Source organism: Oncorhynchus mykiss, chromosome 10 (assembly GCF_057628025.1).
Source record: "Oncorhynchus mykiss isolate SJ-2025 chromosome 10, ASM5762802v1, whole genome shotgun sequence".
NCBI lineage: Eukaryota > Metazoa > Chordata > Actinopteri > Salmoniformes > Salmonidae > Oncorhynchus > Oncorhynchus mykiss.
In genome coordinates, this window is record NC_143031.1 from 71,007,501 (window position 1) to 71,023,505 (window position 16,005).

Below are 16,005 nucleotides of genomic sequence, written 5' to 3' on the forward strand. Positions count from 1 at the left end.
AATAAAGGTTGAATGATACAAATAAATACTGTATACCTATTGCAGTGACCTCCTGCTTCCTCTATCGTCTGACCACTAACCTTCAGTTTAGTGTGGAGATGTTTGACCTCCGCCTCCAGGGCTTTAAGGACAGGAGGGCTGGGGGTCTCCAGGGGCTGGGGGGCGGTAGAGGGGAGCTGCTGGGGGGTGTTGGTCCTGTGGATCTGCCTCCACTGCTCCAGCTCCATCTCCAGCACCTTCTTCTGCTGCTCTACACCCGCCAGGTCAGAGGTCAGCTTCTGGGAACACCATTAAACACACCGGGAGCAGAGAGAGAGGTAGTCAGAAAGTACTGCAGGATATAAGGTTAGATACCTGGACCTGTAGTATGAAGAAAGTGAAGGGAAAAGTCAAGTGAGCTAGAATTCCTGGACCTGCAACATATATATAAAGACAAAAATAGTTGTTTTGTGATTGAAAAACTAAAGCAGGTCAGAACGTACACGAGGTTGTCAGAGCAGCACTCATAGATTGAGAAGACTTAAAGAAAATGTGACAAAGGATAATGAGAGTCTGAAAGTGTCCCTGCTACTGCTGTAGTGGCATCATGTAAAAATCTAAGTTTGACCACCACTTCTGTTGTTATTCTGTCTGTGTATCCAGTGAGAGGTGGTGAGAAAGTTGGACCAGACCTGAGACATGAGTATTGGACACCCTGAGAGGAACAATCTAACAGAGCACCAACCACGTCCTCAGTTAAAATCAGAATACGGATCCACGAAGAGTCAGAGTAGGAGTGCTGATCCAGGATCAGTTTGGCCTTTTAGATCATCCTAGATAAGATTGTATGGACAGATCCTAGATCAGCACTCCTACTCTGAGATGCTTTGTGTCTACAAACAAGTACACTACACTACAGTAGGCATGTACAGATGAAGCAGTGAAACAAGTGAACACAGGTTGAACCCGTTGGTGGATAAAAAAAATCCCTCTCAATGGATTCATTGAACATGCTTTTAAAGGATTAGGTTTAATCTATGTCCAGGAAACCAGCCCCTTATGATGGACAAACTGAAAGTCCTTTTGAAAGTTACTGTATATTCTTCTACAGCGTAACTGAACAGTAACTGTCATTACATCCTGTTTCCAACTTAATGAAGACGAGGAGGACTCTGACGCGCGGCCAGCCGAAGGGCCCTAATTCTCTAACCCTGATTGGCAGGCGTAATAGAGCCATCCAGTAGAATCAGAGTGCACCCTGGGACGGAGGGAGTTGAGCTGGGTTTGGTTTAGAAGCGGAGCGAGCGAGCGAGCGAGAGAGAGTTAGTAAGAGCGAGGGAGGAATTGTAGGATAATACTGCTCGGTAATCATCTACCCTACTGTAGCAGCGTATCAGACATGGTAAACATTTGCTTTGGGGCTAAACGGTTTAAACCGCATGCATATTATCAACCTCAATGTATTCAATGCTTTTCTGTTGTCTAATTTATCATTTCCACAATAATATGATCTGGTATCATATCAAACATAATGCTCACTTTGTAGCGCAAATAAGGAGAAGGTGATATGTGTGGTACACACACCCTCTCAACCCCCCCACACCATCCCAACCCCCCCACACCCTCCCAACCATCCTGGAAACCACAGTAGTCCCAGGGGTGGCCTCTCTGCTCTGCATACATGGAGGTTATTGATATCTGGTTGCCTGCTGACACCTCTTAGTAGAATCCCTCTTGTTTTAGGTTTCCTCCTCTGTGAAGGCTCACAGGCCATATCCCCACTGAGAGAGACAGAGAGAGGGGGGCTGCTTCTGCTGCTGGGTCGTGTGTGTGTGTGTATGGGTGTGTTAAGAGTGGCATTGATGACACTTCCCGTAAGACAGGCTTTGATTTCAGAGGGGCCATTTTCAGCCCTGGGTCTGGTGAGAGATGACACTGACACTGACTCTGATGCATGGTGGGACCATTAGGCTGCCCAGCTGAAGTCTCTCTCTCTCTATCTCTCACCCCCCTCTCTCTTTCTCGTTCTTCCTCTCTCCCCCACTCTCGCTCACTACTCTCCCTCGCTTGCGCTTTCTCCTCTCCCTCCCGTTCTGTCTATTTCTGTTCCTCTCTCTCTTTTCCCGCTCTCTCTCCCTCTACCACTCTTGCACTCTCTCCCCTCCTGCTATCTCCATTTCGGTTCCTCTCCCCCCCTCTCTCGCCTCTCTAGGGCAGTGGTCTCGCTGGTGCCATTCCAAGTGATACCGAATCATTAGCAGGATAAATAATGAGGCCGGTGGCTCCGAAAATAGCAAAGGAACCACATAGTCACAGACACACACAGTGGTACAGTACACATCCCTCATTTTGGCCTGGCTCAGTTCCTCAACCACTACAAACGAACGCTAGCCTAACATGACCTAGACCCAGACATACGTACAACACCTTGAAAATGGACACGAGACAACACCAGTATCATCCTTCTAGAATAACAGCAGAGAAACATCAAGCCACGGCAGAGTGACGACACAATACTTATCCTCTGTTCTAAATGAGAGATACTCATACTAACATCATAGAACTCAAGGACCAACAGCCACGACCTTCGATTCTAGACTTTAGATGAACCAGAGATTCCTGGAAAGACAACTGAAGGCAGCAGTGGACCCATCTTTATTATGTTGTACCTTTATAGTGTCCGTCACCAGGATTTAAGTGCCAGGCTCTGTCATGTGCCTGGGCATAAAAAGCCTAGACCCAGAAAAACCCCTCTTCTCCCTGTCAGCCGTGTCTGTTTTACCCCTCTAATCCTGTGGTAATCCCAGCCTCTTCCGGGCAGGATGGGAGCTGGGCCGATCCACACCTGGAGATTACGGGGTCGGGTTCGTTCAATTGTAGAACGAGGTAGAGGGGGAGGTTTCGGGAGGGGTGCGAGGTGCCCGATTCCAGACCCAAATTATCCCGTTCGGTTAATATGCGTGACCGACGTTTCTTTACAGCGGGAGGAACATTTTCAGAAATTACCGTAGGACATCTCACCTGTCACCCAGAGGAGGTTCCTCTAAGCTTCTGTCGCTTCCCTCGTTCCTCAAACGAGAGGAGAGGGAGAAGAAAAGAGTGTTAGAGGACAACGTCCCCCCCCCCCGTAGCCTAATTATCCTTCATTTTCCTAACAGACTCTCTCTTTCTCATGCCTTTCCTTCCCACCTTGTTGAATAGAAAGTACAAAGACAGAAGTCAGGGAACAGAGAGCACCATTAAGAGGGTCACGTTTTACAGACTGACGGCAATTATGGAGAGGGAACAGGGTGGAAATACCTCACAAAGCACTCTGCCGTGTGTGTGTGTGTGTGTGTGTGTGTCTGTGTGTGTGTCTCTCTCTCTGTGTGTGTATGTGTGTGTGTGTGTGTGTGTGTGTGTGTCTCTCTGTGTGTGTGTGTGTGTGTGTGTCTCTGTGTGTGTGTGTGTCTCTGTGTGTGTGTGTGTGTCTGTGAGTGTGTGTGTCTCTCTCTGTGTGTGTGTGTCTCTGACAGCTTTTGCAGTCTGGTTCCTGACAGAGAGGTCTGTGGGGATGAGGTGGCTGGCGTGGTGTGATTGACTGATGAAAGTGTCACTGTGCTGTAGAGACACATGTTCCACTTAGGCTGAAAGGGTACGCCACTTCTCTCGCTTTGTCTCTCTACCTCCCCCTCTCGCTCGCTACCTCTCCCCCTCTATCTCGCTCTCTCCCTCACAGACACAGACAGCCTGATTCACATTTCAATAACACACAACTTGAAGTAACAGGATACTACAGGACACCACTAAGGAGCCAAACAAACGAGGTAGCTCTTCTTCTCGGTCTCTGACACTGTCATCATACCTTTTCACATGACAGCCCCCGAGGCGCCGGGCTAAGCCAATTAGAGCCAGAGTTTTGGACTCTGAGTCAGAGAGCTAGCAGGCAGGCAGGGGCCAGCCGGATACCAGCCAACAGCACAGGACCTTGTGCCCTTTATAGGAGGAATGATCCCTGTTTTCTAGCTGAGAGCTCAGAGTCTTGGACAACTTCTGCTGCAGTGGCATTAATACTGCAGGAGTAAAAGACAACTACTGCTGTTTCTTTCTGGTCAGCCCAAGCAGAGAAAAGTGTGTGTCTATCTCTGTTTCTAGGTGTTTGTGCATGTGTGTAAGAGTGTGTGTGTGTGCATTTGTATGTGTGTGTCATTAATGCCGCAGAGCCAGTGTCTTAGGTCTCCTCGGGGCCCTGGCTGTTCTATTCTACGATAGCTAGGTAGGGGCCGGAACCCGGAGGCCACTTCCAGAGCAGCGGGGCTCCTGTGCTCTTTGACCTGTGTGTATCACACACACTCCTAATCAGGCCTCCAGTGGGTTGGGGCTGGTCGGGGCTCTGCCTGCTCCTACCCAACAGGGGCCTCCTGCCAGTCCCACTAACTACCATACGGCCTGGTGTGTGTGTGTGAGAGAGAGAGAACGTGTGTGTATGTGTATGAGGCCGTGAGAGAGAGCGAAAGAGGAGGTCAGGTCATGGAAGAATTTGCCTGGCTACACAAACTCTACACCAAGGCGCGGATGTTAGTTTCTTCTCCGCAATGAGTCTGCATTTGAGTGCCTCCCCAACGATTTTTAGAACGGAAATACATTTTAAACTGTCTGATTGGTCCCAGAAACCAATGGGTTGGTCCAGAGCCAGAACACGTGGGTAAAACACAGTTTTGAAAATTGGTCATTGGCTTTGACACTCTGAATGGTGAGATATGATCCAACAACCTTCATTTTGATGTCCCCATAAACAACATCAACGATGGCAGTCTCAGACAGAAGTACTGTACATAGTGTCGTGTCTTTGGCATCATTAAACTGAAGATTAATCTTTATCAAATGACTCTCTGTAATTATTATTACCATTATTATTAGACTGATTAATCATGTAACTGTAATTAACTAGGAAGTCAGGGCACCAAGGAAAATACTCAGATTACAAAGTTATAATTTTCCTAATATAACTTTTCAGATATTTTCATATCTGATCAATAGTCTTCTGATTAATGAATTCTTCTTTACCTCACGTTAGTCTCATTCCAAACGTCGTAAATTGTTGGTTATCTGCACGAACCCAGTCTTCACTATGAGTCATCCATACATCAATTGTCTTAAAATCATTTATTTACTAACTAAGTAATTCACAGAAATGCATAAACAAGCAGTAGATAGTTACAGGGATATGATAACGGAGTTTCCCTAGTGGGATAAACCGGCATCGCGGCTTGGTGTACAAAAGGGAAGTGGGGTTCGACTGAGATAAGACAACACACAGTGTCACGGTTTTCTAGGTGTGAAGGAGAGTCGGACCAAAATGCGGCGTGTAGATCGCGATCCATGTTTATTTAAACTGAAGCAACACGAATCTAAATACAAACACTACAAAACAATAAACGTAACGAAAACCGACTGACTGGCGGCACTGGCGGCCCCTGGCTGACTGGCGGCGCTGGCGGCCCCTGGCTGACGGGCGGCACTGGCGGCTCCTGGCAGACGGGCGGCACTGGCAGCGCTGGGCAGACGGGCGGCACTGGCGGCACTGGGCAGACGGGCGGCGCTGGGCAGACGGGCGGCACTGGGCAGACGGGCGGCACTGGGCAGACGGGCGGCACTGGCGGCGCTGGGCAGACGGGCGGCACTGGCGGCGCTGGGCAGACGGGTGGCTCAGGCGGCGCTGGAGAGGAAGGCTCTGGCAGCGCTGGAGAGGAGGGAGCCCCTGTAAGGATGGACCGGAGAGACAGCCTGGTACGGGGGGCGGATAGACCGGGCCGTGCAGGCGCACTGGAGCTCTTGAGCATCGAGCCTGCCCAACCTTACCCGGTTGAATGGTCCCGGTCGCCCTGCCAGTGCGGCGAGGTGGAATAGCCCGCACTGGGCTATGCAGGCGAACCGGGGACACCGTACGCAAGGTTGGTGCCATGTAAGCCGGCCCAAGGAGACGCAATGGAGACCAGATGGGTAGAGCCGGCTTCATGGCACTTGGCTCGATGCCCACTCTAGCCCGGCCGATACGCGGAGCTGGAATGTACCGCACCGGCCTGTGCACCCGCACTGGGGACACCGTGCGCTCCACCGCATAACACAGTGCCTGCCCGGTCTCTCTCGCCCCCGGTAAGCACAGGAAGTTGGCGCAGGTCTCCTACCTGGCTTCGCCACACTTCCTGTGTGCCCCCCCCAATACATTTTTGGGGCTGACTCTCGGGCTTGCCAGCCGTGTTCCCTCATATCGCCGGCTCCTCTCTCCAGCTGCCTCTGCTCTCCTAGCTGCCTCCACCTGTTCCCATGGAAGGCGATCCTTTCCCGTCAGGATCTCCTCCCATGTGTAGCAACCCTTGCTGTCCAATACATCGTCCCAAGTCCATTCCTCTTTGCGACGCTGTTGCGGTTGCCCGTTACCACGCCGCTTGGTCCTGTTGTGGTGGGTGATTCTGTCACGGTTTTCTAGGTGTGAAGGAGAGTCGGACCAAAATGCGGCGTGTAGATCGCGATCCATGTTTATTTAAACTGAAGCAACACGAATCTAAATACAAACACTACAAAACAATAAACGTAACGAAAACCGAAACAGCCTAATACTGGTGCACATACACACAGAACAAGGACATCAAGACACTAAGGACAATCACCCACAAAACCCAACACCAAACAGGCTACCTAAATATGGTTCCCAATCAGAGACAATGACGAACACCTGCCTCTGATGGAGAACCATATCAGGCCAAACATAGAACTAGACAAACTAGACATGTAACATAGAATGCCCACTCAGCTCACACCATGACCAACCAAAACATAGAAACATACAAAGCAAAACATGGTCAGGGTGTGACACACAGTTGATAATTATAACAATTTAAATGCTAATCCTTTGCACATGAACGCTCACTCATTCAGGAACAATTGCAATCAATATATATATTTACGCTCAGTTGTTCTTGTTCTTATTCTGTCGATATCGATAGTCTAAGAGTTTAACCACGTGGGATGGTTAAAAGATTCAACAGTCTGGTCTCAAACCATGGCCCTCTCGTTATCGAGGTAAGCTGGTCTGCAACCTTTGTCCTCAGTAATCAGTAGGGTATAGTACAGTAGTCAGTACATTATAGTATAACATAGTAGTCAGTAGGGTATAGTATAATAATATAGTAGTCAGTATAGTACATTATAGTATAGAAGTCAATAGAGTATAATATAGTAATAGCAGTCCGCAGGGTATCGTATAGTATAATATAGCAGTCAGTAGGGTATAGTATAGCAGTCCGTAGGATATATTATAGTAGTCAGTAGGGTATAGTATAGTAGTCAGGAGGTTATAGTATAGTATAGCAGTCTGTAAGGTATTGTATAGTATTCAGTAGGGTATATTAGTCAGTAGGGTATAGTAGTCAGTAGGGTATAATATAGCAGTCAGTAGGGTATAGTATAGTAGATTATAGTATAGTAGTCAGTAGGTTATGGTATAGTAGTCAGCAGGGTATAGTATAGTAGTCAGTAGGGTATAGTATAGAATAGTAGTCAGTAGGATATAGTATAGTAGTCAGTAGGGTATAGAATAGTAGTCAGTAGGGTATAGTATAGTAGTCAGTAGGGTATAGTATAGCATTGCAGGAGACTGCAGCAGTGTGTTCAGTGCTCTGTGGCTCTTCCTCTGCTTCTCTGTGGTGCTGACCTCCTCAGGCGAGGGCAGGCCTGTCAGACACACACTTATTAAGCATGATAAGGGCAAAGGAGCTGCTCCCACTGCAGCCAGGGATAGGGCCCCCAGAAACACACCGAAAGACAAAAGAAAAGACAGGAAGAAACAAAAGAGGAAAGAAAAAGAACAACTTCCTTGTTCCCAGTTACTGTACCAACCCCCTGCTTATCTTTCCCTACCCCTCCTTCTCTTCTGTTTGTTCCACTTTCTCTGTGCCTGTCCTCCCCTCTTCTGGTCTGTAGTACCTGTGAGAACTGCTTGCTGACGTTCAGTCTCTGGGCGAGCTGCGACGTGATCTTCTCGTTGGCGTCTCGCAGCTCCTGGGAGGAGCGCTGGGCATCACACCGGGCGGTCTGTAGAACGACGAGATGGCGCTGGAGCGCCAGAACGCGCCCGCGCAGTGAGGCGGGGGCACAGCAGCCGCACCTTTGGGCCTTCCTCCTCTTTCTCTCACTTCGTCTCTTCCCTCCTTCCTCCCCTGGCTCCCTCTGTTTATATCCTAACAAGAGGAGAACACAGTGCGTTCCTCAGAGTGTTCATGTACAGGAGAGCGGTGAACACACTTACAATCCCCATTTAGATTTCTGCTGCTGAGAGTTATCAAACGTGTGTGTGTGTGTGTGTGTGTGTGTATGGGATATTCTATCATCAGACTGACTAAGCCATTCCATATAACCGATACAACAGTGTAGAGAACAGAATCTTGTTTTGTATCAGGTGTTGCTTCCGATAGTGTGTGTGTTTTGGTGTGTGTGTCCCCCCCCCCCTAAATAGTTGATAAAGTTTTGTGAAAATCTGAGTGAAACATGAAAACGTGTTGTTGCTACCTTGGTTCGGAACATCGGGCTGTGTTCTGGAGAATTCTTCCGCTGGCTGTTCTGAGGCGGCTGCGTACCTGTGTGACTGGAAAAGACAAACCAAAATGTTTTGAAACTCTTTTAAACCCTGCCGTTTAATGCAGCACAACAGGTTGACGTCCGCGTCGTGTCACACAGGAATCACAGCATGTGGCATTTAACGCGATGTGACAAATCACACCGAGCCGTAATGCGGCCCAACGTGTTTAATACAACACACGTCGACTCGAACGCAACTCTATACCGCCGCAACTCTCTTGACAGGTGCCTTTTGAAACACCCCCGCGCTCCCTCACTCCCTTGCCCCACGGTGTGTGTGAGTGTGTGACACCGCCTGAGAGCGTTTGTAGTCACATCAAAGCCCTCCCCCTCGGAGCACCGGTACGGTTTAATCACGAGCTGGTTTGATCACATGGAGCCTTCCGGAAGCCCTTTGATTTGTGACACAGCGCGCGTGGCTCCACTGTCATGGTGATGAGGCTGGGCGGAGCTGATGGGCAGGGCGGGCGGAGGGGCATGTGGAGTGGCTGACGGAGGGATCTGATTTGACAGATAGAAGAGCCTACAGAACATCCCTTTGGTGAATAGCTACCAGGTATTACAGTGAAGGAGTTGACAATGGACAAAAACAAGCACAGAAAAACCTGGACTATTGATTTCATTGGGTGGAGGAGGAAGGAAGAACAGAGGAGGCAGAGCCTAAAGCCAGGTGGAGCACAGAATAGCAACTGCACTGTGTAATATAGGCTACACATGGCAAGGCCAAACCCAGGCAACATCCTGACTGACTCACCGATTACAAATAAACACTCCAGTAATGAAATCAACAATTCAATTAACAATTCAATGAACTACTTCAATTCCACATTATGCGTAAAGACTTGTTAGTCGATTGAATGGAGGTTATAGCGAATGGAAGAATAGATAAGACTTCTCCAAATGGACCCACCTTGATTGGGTGACTGTCCAGGCTGTCAGAGTACTCCTCTCCACTGTCACGAGAGAGAGAGAGAGAGAGAGAGAGAGAGAGAGAGAGAGAGGGCGAGAGAGACAGAGAGAGAGAGAGAGCGACAGAGAGAGAGACACAGAGAGAGAGAGAGAGAGACAGACAGAGAGAGAGAGAGAGAGAGAGACAGAGAGGGAGACAGGGAGAGAGACAGAGAGAGAGAGAGAGAGAGAGAGACAAAGAGAGAGAGACACAGAGAGAGAGAGACAGAGAGAGAGACAAAGAGAGAGACAGAGAGGGGTGGGAAAAAGAGAGAGAATGTGAATATGTATTAGCACAGTAATATTTCAAATTTGCATGTATGGAAGTTCAATTTATATATCCAATGTATATAACAATTTATATATCCAATGTATATAACAATTTATATATCCAATGTTCCATTTACCATCAAGCAGAGTATTGTTTTCTCCATCTCATTCCATGTGCAATTTCATTCCTGAATTTATTTCCCGAATTCCTGGAAATGACCTGAATGAATTCCACCTCATCAGTTGTGCTACGGTGTGTATCAACATGTATGCAGACTGCTGTGGCCTTCATTAGTGCGATCTGTGTGACAGACGTGTGTGAGTGGCATGGCTGAGCACCGACGAGACGAGCCCATCTGATGGACGGACGTGCGGTAAGGGTTTCGGAGACACGCACACCTCCCCCGTTATCGACAGTGACCTTTGACGTGGAAGTCGGTGACATTTACGCTGTGGGTTTTATTAACGTGGGGCGGTGAGAGCAGCAGAGGTAAAGACCTCCACATCACCATCAGCCTTCCCACATGACAGACCCGAGGCCCCAGGGCTGGGGGGCGCAGGCTGGGGGTGGAGGCTAGAGCTGGGGTCTGGGGCTGGAGGGAGAAAAGACTGGACCCAGCCATTAAGGCCCAAGACTGGCCCACTGACAGACTGTGCTGAGCACTGAACATTCCAGCATACCACACACCTGCACCAGAGAGGCATTTAGCCTACAATACCATACCCAAGTAATAGTTTGAATACTGTATGTAATCAATGCAACAGGAAGGGGAATAAATAACTACTTCAATACAAATCAACCATGTGGATACAAGTCAAGACCTCACTATAACAGTGTGCTGGATGTATTGGATAGACTGGATTTGCATGATATGCTGTTGTAATTGACAGGTACTTCAGATAGCCTGTCTTTACCTTCAATTCTCGGGCCGACTCTCTTCTCTGTATATATAAATGATGTCGCTCTTGCTGCTGGTGATTCTCTGATCCACCTCTATGCAGACAACACCATTCTGTATACTTCTGGACCTTCTTTGGACACTGTCTTAACTAACCTCCAAACGAGCTTCAATGCCATACAACACTGCTTCCGTGGCCTCCAATTGCTCTTAAATGCAAGTAAAACTAAATGCATGCCCTTCAACCGATCACTGCCTGCACCTGCCTGCCCGTCCAGCATCACTACTCTGGACGGTTCTGACTTAGAATATGTGGAAAACTACAAATACCCAGGTGTCTGGTTAGACTGTAAACGTTCCTTCCAGACTCACATTAAACATCTCCAATCCAAAATAAAATCTAGAATCGGCTTTCTATTTCGCAACAAAACATCCTTCACTCATACTGCCAAACATACCCTCGTAAAACTGACCATCCTACCGATCCTCGACTTCGGCGATGTCATTTACAAAATAGCCTCCAACACTCTACTCAACAAATTGGATGTAGTCTATCACAGTGCCATCCTTTTATTCACCAAATCCCCATATACTTCCCACCACTGCAACCTGTATGCTCTCGTTGGCTGGCCCTCGCTTCATACTCGTCGCCAAACCCACTGGCTCCAGGTCTTTGCGAGGTGAAGCCCTGCCTTATCTCAGCTCACTGGTCACCATAGCAGCATCCACCCATAGCACCCGGTCCAGCAGGGGTATATCTCACTGGTCACCCCCAAAGCCAATTCCTCCTTTGGCCGCCTTTCCTTCCAGTTCTCTGCTGCCAATGACTGGAACGAACTGCAAAAATCACTGAAGCTGGTAGACTCATATCTCCCTCATTATCTTTAAGCACCAGTTGTCAGAGCAACTCACAGATCACTGCACCTGTACATAGCCCATCTGTAAATAGCCCATCCAACTACCTCATCCCCATACTGTATTTATTTATTGATCTTGCTCTTTTGCACCCCAGCATCTCTACTTGCACATTCATCTTCTGCACATCTATCACTACAGTGTTTAATTGCTATATTGTAATTATTTTGCCACCATGGCCCATTTATTGCCTTACCTCCCTTATCTTACCTCATTTGCACACACTTTTTCTACTGTATTATTGACTGTATGTTTGTTTATTCCATGTGTAACTCTGTGTTGTTGTATGTGTCGAACTGCTTTGCTTTATCTTGGCCAGGTCACAGTTGTAAAGGAGAACTTGTTCTCAACTAGCCTACCTGGTTAAATAAAGGTGAAATAAAAAAATAAAAAATAAAAACCTGCCTGCTCACTGCCTTTGGGCTGAAGCACACACTCAGCCAGGGCGGGGGTGATCACCTTATCAGGGAGTGAGCTGTATCACTGTATCTTATACCCTGTGGCAGGGCACTTCTACTATTCCATCAGTCTCAGATGTGCTGAGTGGACAGGACAGTGTGTTGGTCGTGTCATGGCTGCCTATGCTTCGGGAGACAGGCTGTGTGTGTGTGCGGGTGTACTCTATATTGTATACCAGATACCTCCTGCTAGCCCCCACAGTACTCTCCCGGAGGCCCCTGCCTCAGCCCTGCTCTGCTCTCCAAACAAACTGCTGACGTGGTCAAAATTCAAAATGTCCGCCAGCCTTAAGGTACTTCTTCCTGAAACTTTCTAACCACAAGTCGAGCCAGAGGCAGTGAGAAGAACAGTCAGAAACCAAGACGGAGGAAGGCGCTTGTCAGTCACTTCTTTAACGAGTCTGATATCTTCATTTTGTTGGTATTTAACTAATTCTCTGCAGGATGAAAAGCCACATTTTCCCAAGCACCTATAGGCATAATAATATTGAGACATGAGCAACACAGAAGGCTTTAACAGCACTGCACCTCAACTGACAGGTAACTTAACTAAGACATCTGTATTTAAGTCCCTCTTTTAGGTTAAGACTGTATCTTACGGCTGCTTATTAGACACATTAGGGACAAGGGAGAAACATGCCATAGTTTTATACAGCCACTGTTAGGTTTCAACTTCCCCATGTGAGTAACCAAGGTTTCAGTGAGATTAATTAGTCATGGGAGAGGCGAGGTATGTGTGTGTGTGTGTGTGTGTGTGTGAAGTGAAGCTAGGCTACTGCTGGAGGGGGGGGAGAGAGTCTGTGATAAATGAACATCAGCCAGCGGTGCGGGTAGCCGGTGTTTGAAATCAAATCATCCCAACCATCACTCAATAAACATTAGCTCAGTGGCTTTTTAGCATAAAACATACATGAAATAATTACTGTAGATGGTTCTTCATTTGGAGAGTGTTAAACAGCTTGTAGACATCTGGTAGCGAGCCGAGGAGGGTCATTCAAAATTTATCTAACTAAATTAAGGCGAGGAGAGGAATAAGAGGGGGGTTCGTGTGGGGAGCAAAAAACGTCTGTGCACATCCTAAATCGACATGTCACAAGATAACGGAACTGACTGGGGTTGGGGTGGTGGGGGGGAACCTGTGCCTGGGAATGTCTTAGGTTGCTGTCAGGAGAGGGGTGAATATGCAAAGGACCAGAAAATTAAATCAAGCTGCCAAACTGTCAATTCTCAGGCCTCATGACTGCATCACTGGAAGATATCAAGTGTCGGGCCCTTATCATATCAAGTGTCGGGCCCTTATCATATCAAGTGTCGGGCCCTTATCATATCAAGTGTCGGGCCCTTATCATATCAAGTGTCGGGCCCTTATCATATCAAGTGTCGGGCCCTTATCATATCAAGTGTCGAGCCCTTATCATATCAAGTGTCGGGCTCTTATCATATCAAGTGTCGGGCCCTTATCATATCAAGTGTCGGGCCCTTATCATATCAAGTGTCGGCCCCTTATCATATCAAGTGTCGGGCTCTTATCATATCAAGTGTCGGCCCCTTATCATATCAAGTGTCGGGCTTTCTTGGCACCAGTTCAACTCTGTGTGCAGAGGTGGCTAATTTTGCATGCAAATTTCAGTCAATAAGCTCCGAGCAAGACGTCCCAGGATATTTCAAAGGATCTGACAGTCGTTTTCTTTTTTTCCTCCCTCTCCCTCCATCGGCTCTTGAATACCAACTAGACAGGCGCTGAAAATTCAATCACGCATTTGCTTACGCTTTGCATATGCACGGTGTCCCCTCGATGCCGCTAAGCCCCCCCACCCTAGAAAATAATGAGGGGGTGAGAGAGAGAGAGAGAGAGAGAGAGAGAGAGGGAGAGAGAGAGAGAAAGTGTGTGTCGTACCTGTCCGCGCTTATGTCCTCCCAGTCGTCCCTAGCAGGGCTGCGGCCTCCTCCTCCGATGGCTTGATTGGGGCCAACCGCTCGGTGGCGGTGCAGCCGCGCCGGGCCTCTGGGCCGCATGCCTGTTTTGAATTTGACCTTGTTGTTTGCTAATGCCCCTCCACTTATTCCTCCTCCTGCTGTGGCTGTTGCGGCCAGCCCTGTTAGCATGTTAGCCTTGGGTCCTCTCTGCCTCCTGTTGAAGTCCCGGGCCGCCCTCAGGATGCCCAGCTCCTGCCTGAGCCGGAGCAGCTGCTGCCGGGTGCGTCCGGCTTCCTTCCTGGCCCCCTCCAGCTGGGTCTCCAGGGCCAGGGCCTCGGTGCGGTGTCTCTCCCCCTGGGCGAGTGCCTGGGCATGGGCCGCCTCGTCGCGAGCAGCCCCCTGGGTGCGGAGGCGGGCCAGGGAGCCCTGGAGGTGCTCCTTGTCCTGGGTTAGAGCTGTGTTGGCCTCCTGGAGGTGCTGGTTGTCCTCCCTCAGCCTCTCTGTCTCCTGCTCCATGGACACCGTCCTCCTCTCCAACTGTTCTATCTATATGGTGATCATTGAGTGTTCATTAGGACCAGAACTAACCTCCCAGTCAGACCTTCTATTCACTGTAAATGAGCTACGAACAAGCTACGAACAAGAAAGATCCTGTCAACTTTGAACTGCGAAAACAGCGTAGTGTCAGTGTTTCTCTCTACTCTGACCTGTGTTTGCAGTAACTGTGCAGGCCAGGGTAGTAGAGGGTTGAAACAAACCATTTGGCCATTAACATAGCGGCAGGTAGCCTAGTGGTTAAGAGCTTTGGGCCAGTAACCAAAAGGTCGCTGGGTCGAATTCTCAAGCCGACTAGCTGAAAAATCTGTCGACGTGCCCTTGCGCAAGGCACTGAACCCAAATTGCTCTGGATAAGAGCATCTGCTAAATTACTGAAATGTAAACACTCCCATTCTGACTGAGACCCACCCTCCTAGAGAGGCTACAGACATCTGACTGCTAGCCGCCCCTCCTCCTAGAGGCTACAGACATCTGACTGCTAGCCCCCCCCCTCCTCCTAGAGGCTACAGACATCTGACTGCTAGCCGCCCCTCCTCCTAGAGGCTACAGAAATCTGACTGCTAGCCCCCCCTCCTCCTAGAGAGGCTACAGACATCTGACTGCTAGCCCCCCACTCCTCCTAGAGAGGCTACAGACATCTAACTGCTAGCCCCCCCCTCCTCCTAGAGAGGCTACAGACATCTGACTGCTAGCCCCCCCCCTCTCCTCCTAGAGAGGCTACAGACATCTAACTGCTAGCCCCCCCACTCCTCCTAGAGAGGCTACAGACATCTGACTGCTAGCCGCCCCTCCTCCTAGAGAGGCTACAGACATCTGACTGCTAGTCCCCCCTCCTCCTAGAGAGGCTACAGACATCTGACTGCTAGTCCCCCGACCAGTCACCTATCACTAAACACTGAAAACAGGACCACCCCTTTGTCTCTTTGGTGGAAACGGTTAAACAGAACAGTGGATACAAGCTGGGTGTAGCTATACCCCCAGGCAATCTCTCTCTTTTATTGGGCACGGCTCTGCCCTCTGCTTAAGCAGCACGGTGCCATTCAAACAAAATTAGGGCGGCTTTCCGGTCCGCCTGATTATCGCCTTACGGTGAGACATGTCAAATTTACCGCACACACACATACAGTGCATGCTCCTCACCGGGCCTCCCCAAAACGTCTTTCCATTACCCACCATGCCTGGAAACATAAATGAGTGCTGCTCTTCTCCTCCCCCCCTCCTTCCTCCTTCCTCCCCCTCCTCTCCCGACCCCTGTTGGTTATTATACTAACATGGTACTGTCACTCTGTAATAGATGCCATGACAGTCTCCATTAAACCGCCCGCCATATGGCATTTGTTGGCGCTAGACGCCATGGCATCATCTGCTAGAAATGATTCCGGAACAATTTAATTCCCCGTTAAAATAGTTCCCTGTGTCCCTCTCAATTCTCTTCAACATACCAC

At 48.9% G+C, this 16,005-nt stretch overlaps 1 protein-coding gene across 2 annotated transcripts in view; it reads right to left on the bottom strand.

Moving 5' to 3' along the window:
• Nucleotides 1-16,005, bottom strand: part of LOC110534558 (centlein) — a 132,466-nt gene that overhangs the window by 39,267 nt on the left and 77,194 nt on the right. For both annotated transcript variants that reach the window (XR_016483924.1, XM_090187762.1), the window contains 5 exons: nucleotides 13,983-14,548; nucleotides 9,506-9,548; nucleotides 8,527-8,602; nucleotides 7,945-8,198; nucleotides 81-278 (listed from right to left, as the gene is read on the bottom strand). Coding sequence is in view for 1 of the 2 variants with exons in the window: in XM_090187762.1 (XP_090043888.1) it covers nucleotides 81-278; nucleotides 7,945-8,198; nucleotides 8,527-8,602; nucleotides 9,506-9,548; nucleotides 13,983-14,548 (1,137 nt within the window). In the remaining variant the exon portion in view is untranslated. The remainder of the gene's footprint in view (nucleotides 1-80; nucleotides 279-7,944; nucleotides 8,199-8,526; nucleotides 8,603-9,505; nucleotides 9,549-13,982; nucleotides 14,549-16,005) is intronic.